Source organism: Plectrocnemia conspersa, unplaced genomic scaffold (genome assembly GCF_051122295.1).
Source record: "Plectrocnemia conspersa isolate PC_06_02 unplaced genomic scaffold, ASM5112229v1 ptg000012l, whole genome shotgun sequence".
Lineage (NCBI taxonomy): Eukaryota > Metazoa > Arthropoda > Insecta > Trichoptera > Polycentropodidae > Plectrocnemia > Plectrocnemia conspersa.
Genome location: NW_028277176.1, coordinates 21,162,328 through 21,180,795, shown reverse-complemented (window position 1 = coordinate 21,180,795; position 18,468 = coordinate 21,162,328). Strand labels below are relative to the sequence as shown.

The following is an 18,468-nucleotide window of genomic DNA, read 5'->3' as shown; positions in this document are numbered from 1 at the left end:
CGCTTTTATTATAATTATTATTAATGATTATGGTAATAGTAAAACCTAAAACTGACTTTTTATTATCAAACGCACTACATAGAATAGAAGCATTTTAAAATAAATTATAAAAAAATAATATTACGGAGGCATGTGCTAATTTAATTCTTATAAAACAACATTATTTATAATTATATAATAGTTTGTAAAAATATTAGATTGAAATTGCTACAAAACTAATAAAAACATATTATTTTTAATAACCAACAAAAAAATACTTTAATAAAGATTTTTCCAGTTTTTTATATAATTTTATATAATAATTCCAACTCAGGATACTTTTTAATTAAACAATGCATGATACACTATCAATAAATACTCTTTAAATATTATTTTATATTAAAATGTAGAACCATATTATATTCGTATTGTTAAAATATATTAGATTACATTTAACAAGCAAATTTTTTTTTTTAAATATTATTAAATAACAAAGAAATTTATCTTAGAGTTTGCATGCTTCGCAAAGCTGCTTAAAATATTAAATACTATACATTATAATATTATTATCGTTACAATCGATTAAAATCGATATAACTTTATTTTTATGACATTCTCATTCTTAATAAAAACTCTATTTAAAAGCTAGAGGCTGAGGCAAATCTAAAATCGAATGACTATCTTTGTTTTCTGTTTTTTTAAATAAAATATTAATCGTTTTTTATTGCGTTCATAGAAATTTGATTCGCAATATTTTAATTCATTAATTGATGCGGCACCCAAGAATCGAGCTCGATTTTATATTTCAAGCTACCTTACATGCCTCTAAACAGTAGTGGCAATAATGTTTAGTGTCTATCAAATGATGTCGTGATAAATTATGGTATTCTTTGACTACAAAATTTTCACTCACAAACTTTCTGTTTAGCATAAAGTTTGTAACATATTTTTGTCCTTTAAAAGTAAAAAATATAATATATTGTAAGTATTCCATATGTTCTGCGAAGTTTTAAGTTTTATTATACAATGTGAACTGACCACAATTACTTTATACAAATTACGGGGAAAAAATTTAAAAAAATATTTTCCTACTTTAAGTTGGCAACTGAAAGAAAAAACGATGTATCACCATCCGATGTTACGCTTAGTTTACAATTATTTTACACCGATGCTACAATTATTTTGATTTTTCAACGATTTTTCTGGGGTATATAGATTAATGTTTTTGTGGTTCACTCTTTAATATATCGATACATATGAAAAATAAGGGATTTTTTCAGGAATTAAGATTGATCCACTACAACTGACTGAAACTCGTTTTTCCTGTATTCATTATGCTTTGCACGAAAATTCTAAGCTTCCAAAAATTCGCCCTTTTAGAGCCGTTCGGAGAAACGGGCGCGAAGGGTTGCTCTATGGAAGAGCGCCAGAGTTCCCTTGAGGTAGGTTTGTACGGACGCGTGGGCTGGCTGGACGCCCACGCCGCCCGCGCCCACGCCCGCCCACGCCGCCTCCGTCCGCGAACCGCCCGCACAATCTTCAATGGACACGCGACGAGCACCCGCGAGCTGCTCCCGCGCCAGGTACGTACGCGTTCCATGTGTTGTGATCCCCATGTTGTGTATTTCTGATCCCTATTACCCTTTGGGTTTATCGAATGACATTTTGGCAGGATTAAAACCGACGATTTGTGACTGTTTTGCTCGTCGGTGGAAATCAGCTGATGTCAGTCGGTACTTAACCTATAAGGTCGAGTGTCAATGTCGCGGTTTTCAATTCAATGTATTTGTTTATTTTTTGTTATTTTAATATTGATTTTAACGCTTATTTGATATTATAATTAAATATAATATACCAATTTAATGACTTAAGGATCACTACAAAATTATAAAAATAGTGAAAGTTTGTAAAAATTAAAAAATAGCTTGACATTAAAAGCAAATTATTTGTAAATCATTCAAGAGGTGAAAAGATTTAAAATAATTATCTCTCACTACCATTTGTTCACTATTTTTATACTGATATTCTTTTATTAAAGATAACAACAAAAATCTAGTGGTGTTTATTCAAAAAAAATATGTGTGTGATAAGTAGCATTAAATAAAATACTTAATGAAGTGTTTTATATATACAAAAATAGTGGTTTCATAATTGGTTAATTAAGATTAGTAGAAAGAAATCAGACTTTTTATTTTAGGCATATCTGCTATTTATACGTGAAACAGGAAGTACGCGTTATTTAAAAAAAAATATTTTTGTAATTTTAAATATACTTTTTACGTACATTTTTTGTTATCTGTTACCCAATATTATCATCAAAACAGTATTTTATGCGGTTGATGTTGTGTTTTATCTCTGGATATTTTCCAAAAAATCTGAGAGGTAATAATAAAAGCGATTCTAATTTATTTTTATTTTTATTTTTTATCGTATACAAAATTATCTAATCAAGAGCCAAATTTAGTTCATATTGAACAAAATAAATACAATGATATATGGGCAAAAAAAATGGGATTACATAATATTGTACTTTGTAAATAAAAAATAAGGCGTGCATTACTTTAATTTGTTGCTAAACATCAAACATTATTTTAAGGACCATCTTGAACAATGTTAATATAATAACTCAAAATTGCGTAAAATACAAATTTAGACACAGATTTTTTTAAAGCAACAATTATCATTTGCAATGAGTTTTATACTATAAATTTCAAAGAATGGCCAAAATAGTAACATTTAATAATCTTACACATTCAAAGAATGTTTTAAAAAAAAATTATATGCATAATATCAAGAGTAGTTTAACTGTATTCTAATTTATTCAAAAGGTTACAATTTAATATTTTATTACCTTTTCCTTTCTTATAAAAAAATATTTTCGACAACTTTTAGTATTGCTTTCAGTCAAAATGGAGCTCGCAAATTATATTAAGGTGCCTTTTGCGTGTTGTGAGTTCATATAATAAAAGTAGCAAAGTGATGGAAAAGAGTAGCTTTATTGAGTTATTTTCAACTAAAAATATATTTAGCTAATATCTGATATATTATATGTATGAACTTTTTCATTCCTATATAATACCGTTAAAAATATGTTTTTTAAGCAAGATTAAAACTCTTAAATAAAATAATATTATATTTTTATATGACTTTTTATAACTTATATTTTCGACTTGTCTTAATTTAAATTATTTACCACGTTATTTATCTATAAGTTAAGGTAAATCTATGAAAACCTTACGTGTAAATATAGATCGAAATTATAATTTTATGTTGTCACTAATTCTGATCTCCCATATGGATTTCAAACCCAGGTATTTTAATTATTAGTCCCCGACTATACTATAAGTCTATCTTGCTAGTAAAATTTTTGTAATGAAAATTTAATTATTTTAATTTCAGAGATTAAAGTTTGTCTTATTTTCCCAAAAGCAAAATAGGAAACATGTTGATCATATTTTTCTTGTAGATCCACTTTTATTTGTTTTCTAAAAAAATTAGTTAACCATGTACTTGTATTTCTAAATATATATATATATATATATATATTAAGCCATTTTGACTAGATGTAACTAAAGTTGCTTTGATACACCGCTGCACTTGATACATGCATTCTGACTTAAGATACACACGTCTCCCCCGACTTTTACACTCACCGCCCACGCGCGCATTTCTCTTCCCATTTTTTTGGCAGCGCCCATACCACTCGCGTGCATCCGTATCCACGATCATAGACACACATCACCCACTCGAATAAAAAAAAATCCGCCGCGCTAAAATACGTGAAATCGCGTAGCGCGGCGTCGATTCGGCGCATTGAGTCCGGCGCGTGCGGTTGTTGGGCGTCGCGTGGCACATGGGCGGGAATCGGTCTCCGGAGGGCTCAGGCCGCGTGGGCTGGTCAGGCTCATTCAAGCCCCGATCGCCGGCCTCGTCGGGACGCTTTCCTCGCACTTTCCAGGCACGAGGGGGCCCGAGCGCGCGCGCGTCCCGGTCCACCGGCAGCTCCCCGACCCGGAGATAGCGCGTGAGTACGCCGGGGCAGTGAAAGTGCACAAGTGTATGTGTGAGGGGGGGATAAGTGTCAAGATTGTGATTGAAGTGTCTTTAATTAACGTAGTCCGTGAACCCATATTTTACAACCCCTGATATTTTTTTAAGCAGCAATTAAAATGGCAACTGTCAAAGTCGTGTGTGCAATTTTAGGTAATCTGTAATGGGAAAAAAATATTTTAACTAGTAATTAGCTACTGTTTTGTTAACTAGATAAGCGGTTAAAGCTTTATTAGCCTAATACGAGGCTCGTAAGCCGCATGCGGCTCTTAGAGCACGCTAGTGTAGCTCCCTAGAAAAATTGAATGTGAAAAAAAATACATTTTTTTTAATTTAATGTGTTTTTAATTAACGAGTAATAATATGGATAAATTAAAACTTATTGGCAAAATATTATTTTAGTCAGGGGTAGCCAACCACAATGTTAGGAATATAACTTTATTGCATTTTTAATGTGATATAAACATTTAATTGAAATAGATAAGCATTATTCCATCCATCTTATATAAATTTTAGTGTCATGGCGCGAATTTTTTTGCTACATTAATTATTAGCTAATTTCCTTTTACTTTATATAATCGCGAGGCTAATTTGGCTGAGTAGTGTTAAATTTTCAGTTTCTTTTCAAGAAGTTTTGGCTGAAAATACCATAAGTTTAGTTTATGAAAAAAAAGTATTAAAAAAATGTTTTCGAATCAATTGTTTCTCATATTTTTATTTGCTACAGATTTTAATATTTATTATTTTGACGTGTTTATATAATTTAGTTTTCTTGAAAAATTTCCTATGAATATATTTAATATCAGTCATGAAATTAATAGTTAATATCTTTATTAGTCTCAAGGGAAACGGTAAATATACATATAAATCACGCGATTACAATTATTAATTAAAACTAATAAAACATTATTGCATTTAGAAATAAATAAAATTTACAAAAAACACGTAGAAAATAAAAGATTATAATTTTGATAACCATATTTCGAGAACAACAAATGAGTATCGCCCTATGTTTTTACACATGTCGGTACTTCCCTCAGGGTGACCGACCATTGACGGAGCAGAATTTAAGAGCACGTAATTATCACGCGTTAAACGATGATGTTGTGCATTGACTGCTGAAAATAAATAAACCTATGTCCACTTAGCAATAATTATATCATATTATAATTTTTATTGCTATTGCTGATAATGATCATTAAAATCTTTAATTAAAAGTAAAAAATTGTTATATTGAAGTTAGTTCTCCACGCCACGCAACTAAATAAATCATAGCATTTTTTTGTATAGAATAATCTTCTAAATTTTTCTACTGCATTTATAAATTAACTTTGTGATTAAAATGGGATACTTAATATTAAATATACGTCTTGCAAATCAATTTGCCTCAAGATTTTCGTAAATTAAAATAGTTCCTAATCCTAATTATAACACCAAAAAATAGGCACTATTCAAAAGCAGTTTATTTGTAAAATTTTCAAAAAAATGTATTTCAATGACCAATTAGCATATACAAGGTTAGGTATTCCGTAACCTGAAAAATATATTGTAACCTCTTATTACGAAGTATTGTTATAAAATTAACCGATTACCAATGTATTAGTCTAAAATATATAACAAGGGTCGAAAAAATATGCATATCGCTTTTAAGGCACGCTTCAGAAATAATAATTTTGATGTTGATATTTCAAATGCGATATTTATTGTCTATTAGTATATACATATAAATATATAAACTATCAATTAAAAATTAAATTTTACTATAAATGACAGTATCATATTTTTCAATAAATATTTGTCAAATATCTTAAATCGGTAATCTGTGATCACTAACTTCTTATGAAACATTTCGCAGTGCAGTTTAATAATCAAGACTAGAGTATTTAGTGAATGTAATAAATAAATATTCGTAAAATGTGTGCCGTGTGACAAATGTTTCTATATATGTATAGTCATTGAATACAAATGCCATTTATGTGATTTTTTATGTAGAAAAAATTCACTTTGAAACAATGAATTTTCCTTAAAAAAGTTATAATATACAATAAACTTTATGATTAAAATTCAAGGTAAATGTGAAACGTGATTGTATCTTTGTATACTTGATAAGACTCCTTTAAAAATTAACCTAATTTGTAAAAAAATATTTATAAATCTCTTGACCTGCCAAGATGAAATCTGTCAGATATGTTTAATTAGTTACAAATTACACAAATCTTTAATTTCATAAATCATTTATATGAAGCATATATTTTCGGACTGTAAAAATAGTGTACGTGTTTGAACCATTCATTATTTATTTACGAATCTGAATAAAATTACACTATTTTAAACATGTTTTAGTAAAATTGTAGAAAAATGCGGTAATAAAAAAATATAAAAAATTCACCCAAGAATGTTTGCACATCGCTAATGCCAGAATTACAATTTATTGCACAAAAAACATATTTAATTTCTATATAAATCTATTTGAAATGCACTTTGTTAATTTTTCGACTAATTTAAAATTGCAATATATAATATTGTTTTAATATTAATCTAGTAAAATTTTTAACAAAAGTAATATATTTAATTTAAAAAAATAAAAATCGTGATTTAATTTTTTTCAAAGTGTTTTAGTATACTGACTGTAAAGAAGTAGTAGCCTCTATATAAAACGGGAATGAAGTTTTTGTGTATTCAAATTTAAATATAACGAAATTCCAAATTTAAATTATTAAATACTTTTTAAATTTCAAAATGGTAAAAAATAATTTACCATACAATTAAAATTATTTTTTATATATTCATCTTGTTTTTATTGGACTTATCTTATTTTGGTATAATTTATTAATATATTCAATATACTTTCACTAATTAATTACTTAGCCTATGTAAAAAAAAAACAAGAAATTTCTCTTGTAATACTAATTGAAAAATTACAAAAATTAAAAATAAATATTATTATATGACGTAATTCTCGCTAATCTAATTTAAATTTTACATACAAGAAATACTAATTAGGAATGTGAATAAATGATATATTTCAATCGCACTATTGAATAAAAAATCGTTAAATTTTGTAAATCAAAGTGTTAATAAAAAATTAAATGTACTATAACAATAGTACTTAATATGATTATACAGATCAAATGTATATAATCTAACTTTATTTTATTCAGTTGAAGTATATTTTGCCCATTTTTTTGTAGAATTTGCCTTTATTGTTTATTAAACTCCTCGAAATAAATATTATATTCTATTATATATATATATTTTGCAATATGTTTCCAGAAATTCATTAAAACTTTCTCAGTTGTTTTCCATTGGTAAGGACTTGATTTATTTTACCTTTTCATTGTTTATTCTTTAATTTGTAATAGAACTCATAGAAAAGTTTTTAGCAACAAAAAAATAGTAATAATTTTTTACAAGAGCTTTATAGATTTATAAATTAAATTAAATAAACAATTTTATTATATAAATAAATATTTACTCAACACGTTGCTAGCAATACAAAGGTCATTTTAAAAACGTAAACAGCTATTGACAGAACCATTCAATTACTTTCAATTAAAAAGTTTGGACTTTTAAGTTATCTTGAAAATTGTTATTGCTATTTCTTTGAATTCAAATGTTTGAGAATTTCTATACCAAAATTATATTTCAAAAGATAGCACAGACATACAAAAAATTAAATCAAATATACACGATATTAAAGAAAAGTGGCGGTTTATTTTACTGTGTTAGCAAAAAAAAACATTTCAGATATAATAGAATAGTTATGCGATTTTTAAATTCCGCGATGTATTACTAACGTTCTTTATACTTTACTGCTTAAAGGGTTTTTTAAATACCAAAAAACTATACGATGCGAGGCTTCTATGATGTAAAAAATCAAGTAAATTATTATAACTATAATGAGAGGAGTTAAAAAGTTAATATAATAATAATATTTTACTCTTTTTGTATTTTCTTATGTTTTTATAATTCAGAGCATACCAAAATTAGTTATAGCTTAATTTAGCATATATCGATTAAAAAATCTTGAAGTTTATATTTTTTCAGTGATTTATTTTTTCTGTAAAATATAAAATACTATGAATATATACATATATACCAATTTTTATAAGCAGTGTTTTAGTATCTTGAGGCACTCCAATGCAAATTAACTAAATTAGCTAAGGTTCTTTGTAGTGTGCGATTTATTTTGTATCTGTTCTTTATATTTTAATACAGCTTAATATGTTTTAATTTAACCACGTTCAGAGTGGAGTCGATAAATTTCCCTCCTCGCAATTTTCCACCCCATTCAGCCGGCGTCCGGGCTCCGAATGAATTTTATTAACGGGAGGCGTTTTCATTCATGGAGCTTGTGAGCGCGAGCTCCTCAAATATCAGAGGTTCAAAGCACGCATGTCCTTCGTCATTGCCTAGGCCACGATCAACAGGCTTGATTCATTATTGAGTACGAGGGGAAACTCATATATGTATATACAGACGCTCAGTTCGCCAGTGGATTTCATGGGGATAGGTGATGGGAGAAGGTGTGCGCGAAACGGGGGAGAATTGCTTTGCGGTGAGGCTCTACAATATATTGATTTTTGTGTTGTAAATAAATAAAGGAACATAAATTAAAAACACAGTGCTTCTTAATAATTCAATTATATTTAAATAATATGTAAATATTTTTTTTAATAGACCTTTAAATTGTAATGTGAAACATTATGAAGTAAAATTACATATTTTTTTATAAATTTCAACCCTTTATGAAGTAATGATTACAAAAAATAGCTAGTATATTAATCTAATGATAATTTAATGTAAAAAAACTATTATACAAAATTTGACATTTAAAAAACCGCAATAAAATTATAAAACAGTGATCTGTTATTAATAAATAAGATTATTTTCATTTGTTCACAAGCTTTTCAAATATTTTTAAATAAATATTTTATCCAATTTATTCCTTAACATAGTACCATTTCATATAAATTATAATAAAATTCATATAATTAATTATTTAAATTTTTAAAACAAATACACATTCATGCTTTTTACCTCATAAAATTATAAATGAGATCAAAATGCATTAAGGTGTATCTTTATAGCCTTTAATAAAACTACTTGAATTTTGGTTTTTGCTGATTGTTTAAGTACAAAGTTACTAGGATAATACTCATTTTCTTATACCTACATACCCTTAAATTATTGCTTTTTTTAGTACTACGTCTCTGCACATGAATATATATGTATATATATGTATCGTATATTTTTTTTAACTTATAAATAAATACAAAAACACATTTCATATTATAATAAACATTTAACCATTCTCATCTTGAAATTATAGGTTTGTTTAATACTACTCTCAAAACCTTCTTTTGTATTTTTTTTTGCAACACCATATAATCTGATTCATTAAAAAAATTAACTAACATTATTGTAGGTATATAATATGTATATAATATGCCTGCGAATTAAACTAATCGAAATATTATATATAACTAGTAGAACCATTTAAAAAATCCAAAAAAATTAATATATTGTCGGAATACTTAATAGTAGCCTTTTATTATTTGATATACCTATACTCACAACAGGTTTTAAATTTTTTAAAAAAGTTTTTTTTTACGTTCAATTAAAAAGCCATCGAAATTGTGTTATTCAATATTTTTTAAAGTACGTATTTAAAATAAAAGTGTTACTTAATGTTATGTCATCACAATATTTCACTAAAATAATTTAAATTTTAAAATGCTACTTAAAATGGGTTGAATTTTATATTTTGTTGAGAAGATGTAGATGTATCATATTTTTTTAGGATTTACTTAAAAATTTATATTTAATGTTTAGAAAACTTATCTTTAAATTGTTGCGTAGTACGAATTGTTTTGTAAATTCTACTAAAAATAAAAAATATAATACACATACATATAATTTTTGCTTTGCTTAAAATCATCGATTGATTTACCTACAGGATAAAATTAAATAAGTAATACAACTTTACTATTTTTTATCTTTAGCTAACTGATTTCTTAAATATCATTATTAAATTAAAAATATGGCAAAGCGTTATTATTTTACCTAGAAACTATTTTTCACTAGCTTAAATTAAAATATAATATGAAAAATCAATAAAGTGGTAATTTTAATTTATTTAACTCTAGCTTAGTAATGTGTCTACTGGATTTGTAAGTTCTATTAGTTTTTTTGTTGAAACATTTACTAAAAATAAAATTACTTATTTGACAGTCTTTTTTTTACAATCCACTCAAAATATCTGTTTATATTAACCCTGGTACTATATAAAATATCACTTCATTCTATATATTATTGATGTTTTATTTTATTAATTTATGCAAATACAATATTTTCTATGATGCTATTTAATAGAAACCATTATTAACACGATTCATATTTTCTCTTTTCAGACATGTTCAACCGTTATATTAAACGTCATTTGCCAAAACAAAGCAAATGACTTGGACATGCGTGGGAAAAGTGCCGAAACCAAGGAGATCCCTTGGAACGAGGAATTAAATAGCTAAGCTTTTTTATACAAAAACTTTAAACGAAAAAACGACCATTCAATAATTAATCAATTCTCCCTGACTATTATTAAAATACAATAATTTTAAATCTAAATTTTAAAATTAAGTTAAATATACATATATATACAATACATATATACGAAAAACGACTATTTAATATAATTTTACCATATCGTGCGTTACATCTAAAACACATAGTCGTGCCTATTCGTACCAAATTTATATATGATATATTGTAACGTATATTAACGTCCGAGCTTATTAAATGTTGTGATATTTTGTCTAGTGTTTTTTATTATGGTAAAGACTATTTAATATTTAACGACCTACCGTGCCAATTCGATCGAAAAAAAAATCTTATGATAAATCTCAATTAATTCAATCCCGTCAATTTGTAATAAATATATATACATATAATAAGCACATAATATCAATTTTTATTATTGATATTCGATGTTAAATGTTTGATGTATTTAAAAAATGTTGAATTTTCATTGTTAAAAAATCGCGTTTAATATAAAGTGTGTCTCACTCAAAGGCAAAGTGTTGTGAAAAAGTGTCGTAGTGTTTGATGTGTTCAATGGTGTCGTGTGGTACAAGGGCGGAATGCCGGCGCTGACGATGAGGCGTGAGGGCGATGGGCCTCAGGATGGCCACTTCTTGCCCCCACCGGCGCCGGCGCCTATACGGCCCAGGCAGCGCCACACGCACTCTGACGAATATGTGGACATTTCCCAAGTACAGCAGCTGCTGCTCGATCAGCCAATGGCACCGCAAGTGCCTGGCTCATCGCATCACAACACCATGGGCATGCAAATGTCTATGGGACCGCCGAGGAGGCCCATGCCCATCCAGACATACTCGTATCCGCCCTGTCCGCAGCAGCAAGCCAGCGTCGAAGATTTGGTGGCTCTATGGTTTTCTGGAACACCCAATCAAGGTAGAAAAATTATATTATTTATAATACTTAAGATACAGTGGAAATTCTTCAATTATCTATCGAAGATAATATACGGATTGTGTCCGATTTTTCATTTTCATTGTACTCAATGAATCATTTGTGGGTGGCGTCGACAATCCATAGATACTCTTTGATTTTTATCTACATAACATCGCGTCCTATATACACAAATCATATAGCTTTATAAAGAGCTAAACAACTAGACACAAATATATTTTTGACGACAGCTTTAAGGAGCTTTTAAGTTTACCTCGTAATAATATTTATAATTAAAAATCATTTTTTAATTTATTCTTAAGGTTCTTATAATTCCAAAATTGTTTAAATTTTAGATTGAAAGAATCATATATAATTCTGCAAATATTTAAAATAAATATAAATACGCTCTAGAAACTAAAATAATATATATATATATATATATATATATATATATATATATATATATATATATATGGTATAAATATTAATATATCATAATATATGTATATACTTATTTATTAAATTATTTATTAACAGCTTATCGCTAATGAGAACAATATTTTATACCAGTAGTGTCCAACCCGCAGGCCATAAAACACAATTTAATATTTTTTATTATTTTTCAACATGGCTTCTACTTTAACTCCTAATAAAACTGGTTTATAAAAAAAGTCTGGCGACTATATTTTGTCTTGCAATTTTTAAATGCAATATATGTTCCTAAACACAAAACTTATGATTTGGAATCTCAACGACAGTTATTTCTAAAAATGTCTTTTTATTCATTAAAGGCAAGTTTTGTAGTAGCAAAAGCCTTTAACTGACGATGAATTTATTTATGTTTTGATCGTATCATAAATAATCTGTTCTAAAAACTTACAAAGAATATTAACACTGATGTTACACAAAAAATAGCAATTTATTTAAAAGAATTTACAACAAATTTAATATCACTAAAAAACTGACTTCCATCATTTTACTTAAGGACAAGTGTTTTCACTTCTTTGATAGTAATTCGATCAAAACAAAACTCTATATGTATCCATTGACAATTTTTTATCGGGTAATGCGGCCAAAAAAAACCAAAAAGCCTGCCTTTTATATATAAATATATACAATCTTAATAGTTTATAACTATATTAAATATGAAACATTAATATGATAACCAAAATGAAATCTCTTTAACTTTCTGATATATCTCCGCAAATATTTTATACTATATTTGAATGTGTTTGCTTTTGTGAAAATCGAAACAGTGTGCATCATTAAAACGCACGAACGTGTTTCGCGATTCAACAACTATAAAAAGACAATGCATGATGTCCCATTTAACTTAAATTTGCTTTAATATTTTAAAGAAAAATTTTCATATTTTTTTAAATACATCTTACATACGTTTTTAGTATCATAATATGATACCGGTATTTCATCTTTATACATGATATAGGTCATCATGTTATATATTAAATTTCGAAGTATCATTTAATAATATACCAAGATCGTTTGTAATTTTTTCCCTTTAATAGATCTGAATACTTTTACATTCAGCATATAATAAACAATTATGATAAATCAAATGCTGTATTTATGTTATAAATCCAAAAAAAAGTGTAGTGGACCAAGAGTTGCTCCTTGCGACACTATAGACATCGTGTTAAGTATTCTTTTGAGTAGTACTAATCATAATGAACAAATTGCTAACGATTTTTCAAATAAGTTATGGAAAACAATATCGATTCATCGTTAATTAAAATTGAATGGTTCACTTCAACAAATACTAAATTTATTTTTGCGAAATAAAAACACAAAAAATGTAATACGTTTAGCAACGTATCAAATTGTGCATAGTTTTTCAACGATTGTTTAATTAAAAACAATCGAGATGGTTAAAAAAACAATTTCATGTGATTTGTGGTTCGTCTGTGTTTAAATAATAAATTGAATTAAGTCTGCATTACTCGTTATTATCATGCTTTTCTTACAGCTGTTTATTTGTTAAATATTTCTTTATTAATTATAAATAATCTAAAATGGTCTGATATTGCTTCTTAACATATGCATATTCCAATCCCTTATGTCAAATGCATGAAAATATATGCTTAAAATATAATTATGTTTTTTACAACAAAAAAATTATAGTGAATATTTAGAGTTCTGACTATACAATTTTATTGTACATGTGAATTAGATTGTTAATTAATTTGTAAATAGCAATATTTTGATACGTTTGGGAAATATTCACCACAGAAAATAATTCATTATACAAGCACAAGTGAGGTACACGTTTGTGTAGAAAGTTATTTTCCGCTATGTGATTATATAATTTTTAAAACGCCTAATCAGGGCAGATCATCATGTCGCGCTTTTACCGCACAATAAAAACGCCTTATCAATCGGATCTGTTTACGCTGAGCCATAAACCACAAAAAACCCAACTGTTAATCATTCGAGATGCGGTTAATTAAATCAGACAGATTTACCCACTTTATTTTTACATATGACTACTAACGGAAGTCGTTCAAAGAATTTCAATGCATTTCTAAAATATCCGCAATGCTTTGATGAGAATGACTTTTTCTATTAATAAGTATGCTGGTGTTGTTATTATACACATATATGCATACTTTGTTTATTATAAATAATCAGTTAAATCGTCGCCTTTTATTTAAAATATTGATACATGTATCTGTTGATAATGATCAAATATTTATATGGGGCGCAGAAGTTTGCACAGCAGATATAAATTTTAAAATTTGATGTATCTTTTATATTATATATATATACATACATATAATACTGATACATAATTATTTTTATATAGTGAATTAATATAAATTAAGCACATATATGTTAAATAAAATTAAATATTAGTAAAAATAATATATCTGATAGGAGTAGCTTTTTTTGTTCACATACAATAATTAGAGAGCAATAAATAAAATATTTGTTTGGCTATTTTTATGGCGAAACAATTTTGATTGAGATAAACTTAAAATTAGGTTTTAAGGAATCAGAGCTTTTTATACTGAAAGAATTAATAAGTAATATTTTGAATAATCATAAAAAATATTCTATGTATTTATATTTAATGGACAGTTAAAATAAATCATAAACTAACTTAAAAGATAAGCAAAAATGCAGTACAAAAATGGTAAAACGTATATTTTTATGTCATACATAAAGTTTTTATTAAGATGATTGTTATACAAAACAGTATTTAATCTTAAATAATTATTTTCTTTTAAATCATTACTGATTTGTATGTATTAAAATCCAGTATTGAAAGCTCATGCAGATATCTCATGTAAATATGTATATCAAAATATAGTAGATTTTTATTATTGTAGCAAAATTTTTTGTTAATTATAATAATAATATATGTATATAATATTTTTTAAGCAAATAAAAAGAGAAACAATAAAAAAGCTCTTTTAAAACTCATTTTCCTTAATCTAGAAATATATAAAAAGCTCATTTTCCATTTAAAAATCAATGTTAACATTTTTAATGTAATGTGAATTTTAAATTTTGCTATTTAGATTTTGAAGTTATGTTTTAAAGATAAAACAGTCAATGGTTTTACTAAGTGTTGATAAAAAATAATAGTGCCTTAAATCATTCATCGTTAAAATCAGTATCCTAATCAGAATTTTCGGACTATGATATAAATTATTATATCAAGTGATATTCAAAGTTCATAAAATATTTCTAGTTCATATAATCATGAGATTGGTAATATTTTGAGGGCAGCTATTTATTTATTTTTAACCTAGTCATCATTAAAGACTAACCCTAATACTCTTAAACCAAATATAATGGCTCGTTTTTTAACTATTCGGTAATTTAATATTTGTCTAATTATTCGTATCTTTATATAAATCTTTGTGATCTTATCTTTATTTTTATTTATATTTATTTGTCATACCAACTAATATCTGACAAATAAAATATTAAATAATAAAAAAAAATTGTAAGTGCCGAAATTCTAGAAATTAATAATATTTCCGAGTTAATATTGTGCAGCTGTAGACTTTTTCAATGATTGGTATTAAACTTTGTATCTTTGTTTTTATTCATTTTATCAAATTTTACTTTAAATAATTTATTATGCATATTTTTTTGTGAATTTAGATAGTCTTTTCAAGAGCAGGCTTAATTAAAATTAATATTCGTTCTGATTTAACTACTTAATAAAATAAAATATATAGTCTCGTTACTTTTATTGTTTTATTAAATACATAGAATTAATGTGTAATGATTCAAACTGTATATAGTTTAAGCTTTATATTTATAAAATTTTATCATATATTCTATATGTGAATAGTTAAAAATAACGAACATTTGAAACTTCATTCTACATGTAATCATTTAAAACAGTTTTGATTACTATAAATTGTAAATAAAGTTCATAATCTATCAAAACGATTATTTAATGAGTTTATCAATGATAACCATAAGTCTTCCACACTTTCATTCATTGTGAACGTGATCCTTTTCCTGTTTTGAATTCACAGTATTTTTCCGTTTATTACATCACCAAAAATAAGCTAACGATTAACTTGAGCACTTCACTTCGCACAAGTAACAGATTTTTTAACGAACCTCGCACTTAGCATAGACAAAGATTGACAAAGCCATTTTAAGCACGTATGAAATAAGCCGACTAAAAATCGCATTTAATTTGCAATTATCAATAATACATTAAAAGAACAATCTTGTGATTAAATAATTAGATATGCAAATACAATATTGCATTTTTTCTTTATTATTTTAATAAGTTAGTCCATTTTTTTAAATATATATAATTTATATAGCATATCAGTAGCGGCCTGTTCGTGGACATCGGCCATAAGTCATACGGTCCCAGTCTGGTTCTCGACTGACCCATTAATCAACCAATCATGCCCCGACCTTGGGAGTATCCACCGCGAGGTATGCGGCGAAAAAAGGACGACTCCACTCCCGATTCACCCCGGCGGCGAGCTGAAATGGATAAATATATTGGCCAATTTGTACGACAAAATAATTGGCAATCACTCGACGGATACGGCGGCCGTCTCCAATGCACCGTGTAATTATAACCGGCCGTATCGGCCATCTGAAGAAGCTGCGCCAGATGTATAATATTTCATATCAGATTAGCAATTTCGCGATGAAACCGTGACCTTTACTTTTTAGAAAGAGTAAGAAGGTAGACCGATTATAAAAAGTTGGTATAATAATTTTTCACTATCTTAAATCTATAGTTTCGCATACTGCTACAAACAGTAAAATTTAATACTTCAAATTCACTGAAAATATATTTTTAAATATATAACGAAAAAATCATTTTATTTTCAGGCAAACCTTTAAATATATTTTATTTCAATTTAGTAACATCCTGTATATTTCAAACAATAATTAAGTATATAAATTGCTATTACGTTTTATACCTATTGTTTATATTTAACATTGTCAATGGTTCACCCACATCCTTTCATTCAGACATAATACGAAATCAGTTACATAGGCCTCATCAGCGATTACATCACACACATTAATTTTCCTATATTATTAATTTTCCACGGATTCTTTCATAATAATTCAATTCTAAAACACCACCTTTCGCTCGTGAACTAATCGAGTGAGAAATAAATCGCAGCAAGCGGCATTGCGAATGATCCTTTTCCGTGTAAGACGGTGGCAATTACAAGGCCCATTTCGCGAGGCCGGCCCTGCCCCCAAAATTAATCATCGGACGTTTCGCGCTCGGGCCTGAATAAATACGGGACTGTAATTTCATTACACAGCGAGGCCGTAATTACGGCGTCCAGATGATGCAGCAGATAAAATAAATAGACACAATGCCGCGAGCCCGCATGAACGGCGCTTAGGAATTGAACGACAAGACAGGTAGCGGTTCTTTGGCGGACCCGCCTTGTAAAACTGTTGTATTAACAATGTGCATTGTATGATATATAGGCGATTGGGAGTCATAGTTGTGAATTGATGGTGGATAAATTCTGTTTTATGCGCCAGAGCTAGACTATGTTTATGGGGAAGTGTGCGGCGTTGTCATTATAACAATTTTGTTAGCAAGTTTATGTGTAACGTATTGTAGCACAAGGGATATTTGAAAAGTAAAGATATAAGACTAGTAAGCAATTGATCTTTTTACTGCCATTTCCTCAAAGTTTCACGTCACAGCAACGTTTTGATTGTTCGTTTAATGGTTAAATAAACTGCTGCAAAAATAAATAGATGGCCATACATTTATTAAAGTTGTGTTTCAAAATCAATTCCATTATAAAATGCTTTGGTAATATTTTCAGAACTCCAAATATTCCTTAAATATTAAATTTTTTACATAAGTAATAAATCTGTATATTGAAGCTTTGAATAAGTCAAACAGCTCTTTGTTTACATAATTGGGACAGTCCCGAATTATTTGAAACTTGCTTCACTAAAATCAAAAAAGTTGCATATTTTGGTTTCTGATTGTTATACCACACTCGCACTCTTCAATGCCTATATATACTCTTTTCATTGTCTAATTAAAGTGAAATTTTCACATAGCCAAAGCATTACAAAATTATCCTATTAGTGCATTATTGATACATATTTAATTTTGTGATTAAGCTAATCTCTGTCTTGATTAGTTCATAAACAGTTCCTAAATTTCAATACATTTTTTTTTGATCACTGCTCAAAATTATTTTCATATGTGAAATTACATGCAAATTCTAAATGTGTATATATTATTTTTGTACGGAGACTTGTTTTTTTAGTTGAATTTTTTTTTTTTATTGTGTATAATACATAATATAAATAGATTGAATTTAATAATAGTTCATGGATAAGCAGCAATTTTAGGCCGCAGATTGTCCAATTTTTTTTTAATTTCAACTGATATAATGATAAATTTCTCAATACATATCTCAAGTGCTTGGCTAAGATATTTCCTAATTATTTTATATATTTTTAGTG

General features: G+C 27.4%; 1 protein-coding gene across 1 annotated transcript in view; it reads left to right on the top strand.

Annotated features, from left to right (window-relative positions):
- Nucleotides 1-3,804: 3,804 nt before the first annotated feature.
- The window catches only part of sr (zinc finger domain-containing protein striped), an 86,395-nt gene continuing 71,731 nt past the window's right edge, over nt 3,805-18,468 (top strand). Inside the window, exons 1-2 of the mRNA XM_088200305.1 lie at nt 3,805-4,003; nt 10,443-11,502. Coding sequence (XP_088056431.1) covers nt 11,169-11,502 — 334 coding nt within the window. The 5' untranslated portion in view covers nt 3,805-4,003; nt 10,443-11,168. The remainder of the gene's footprint in view (nt 4,004-10,442; nt 11,503-18,468) is intronic.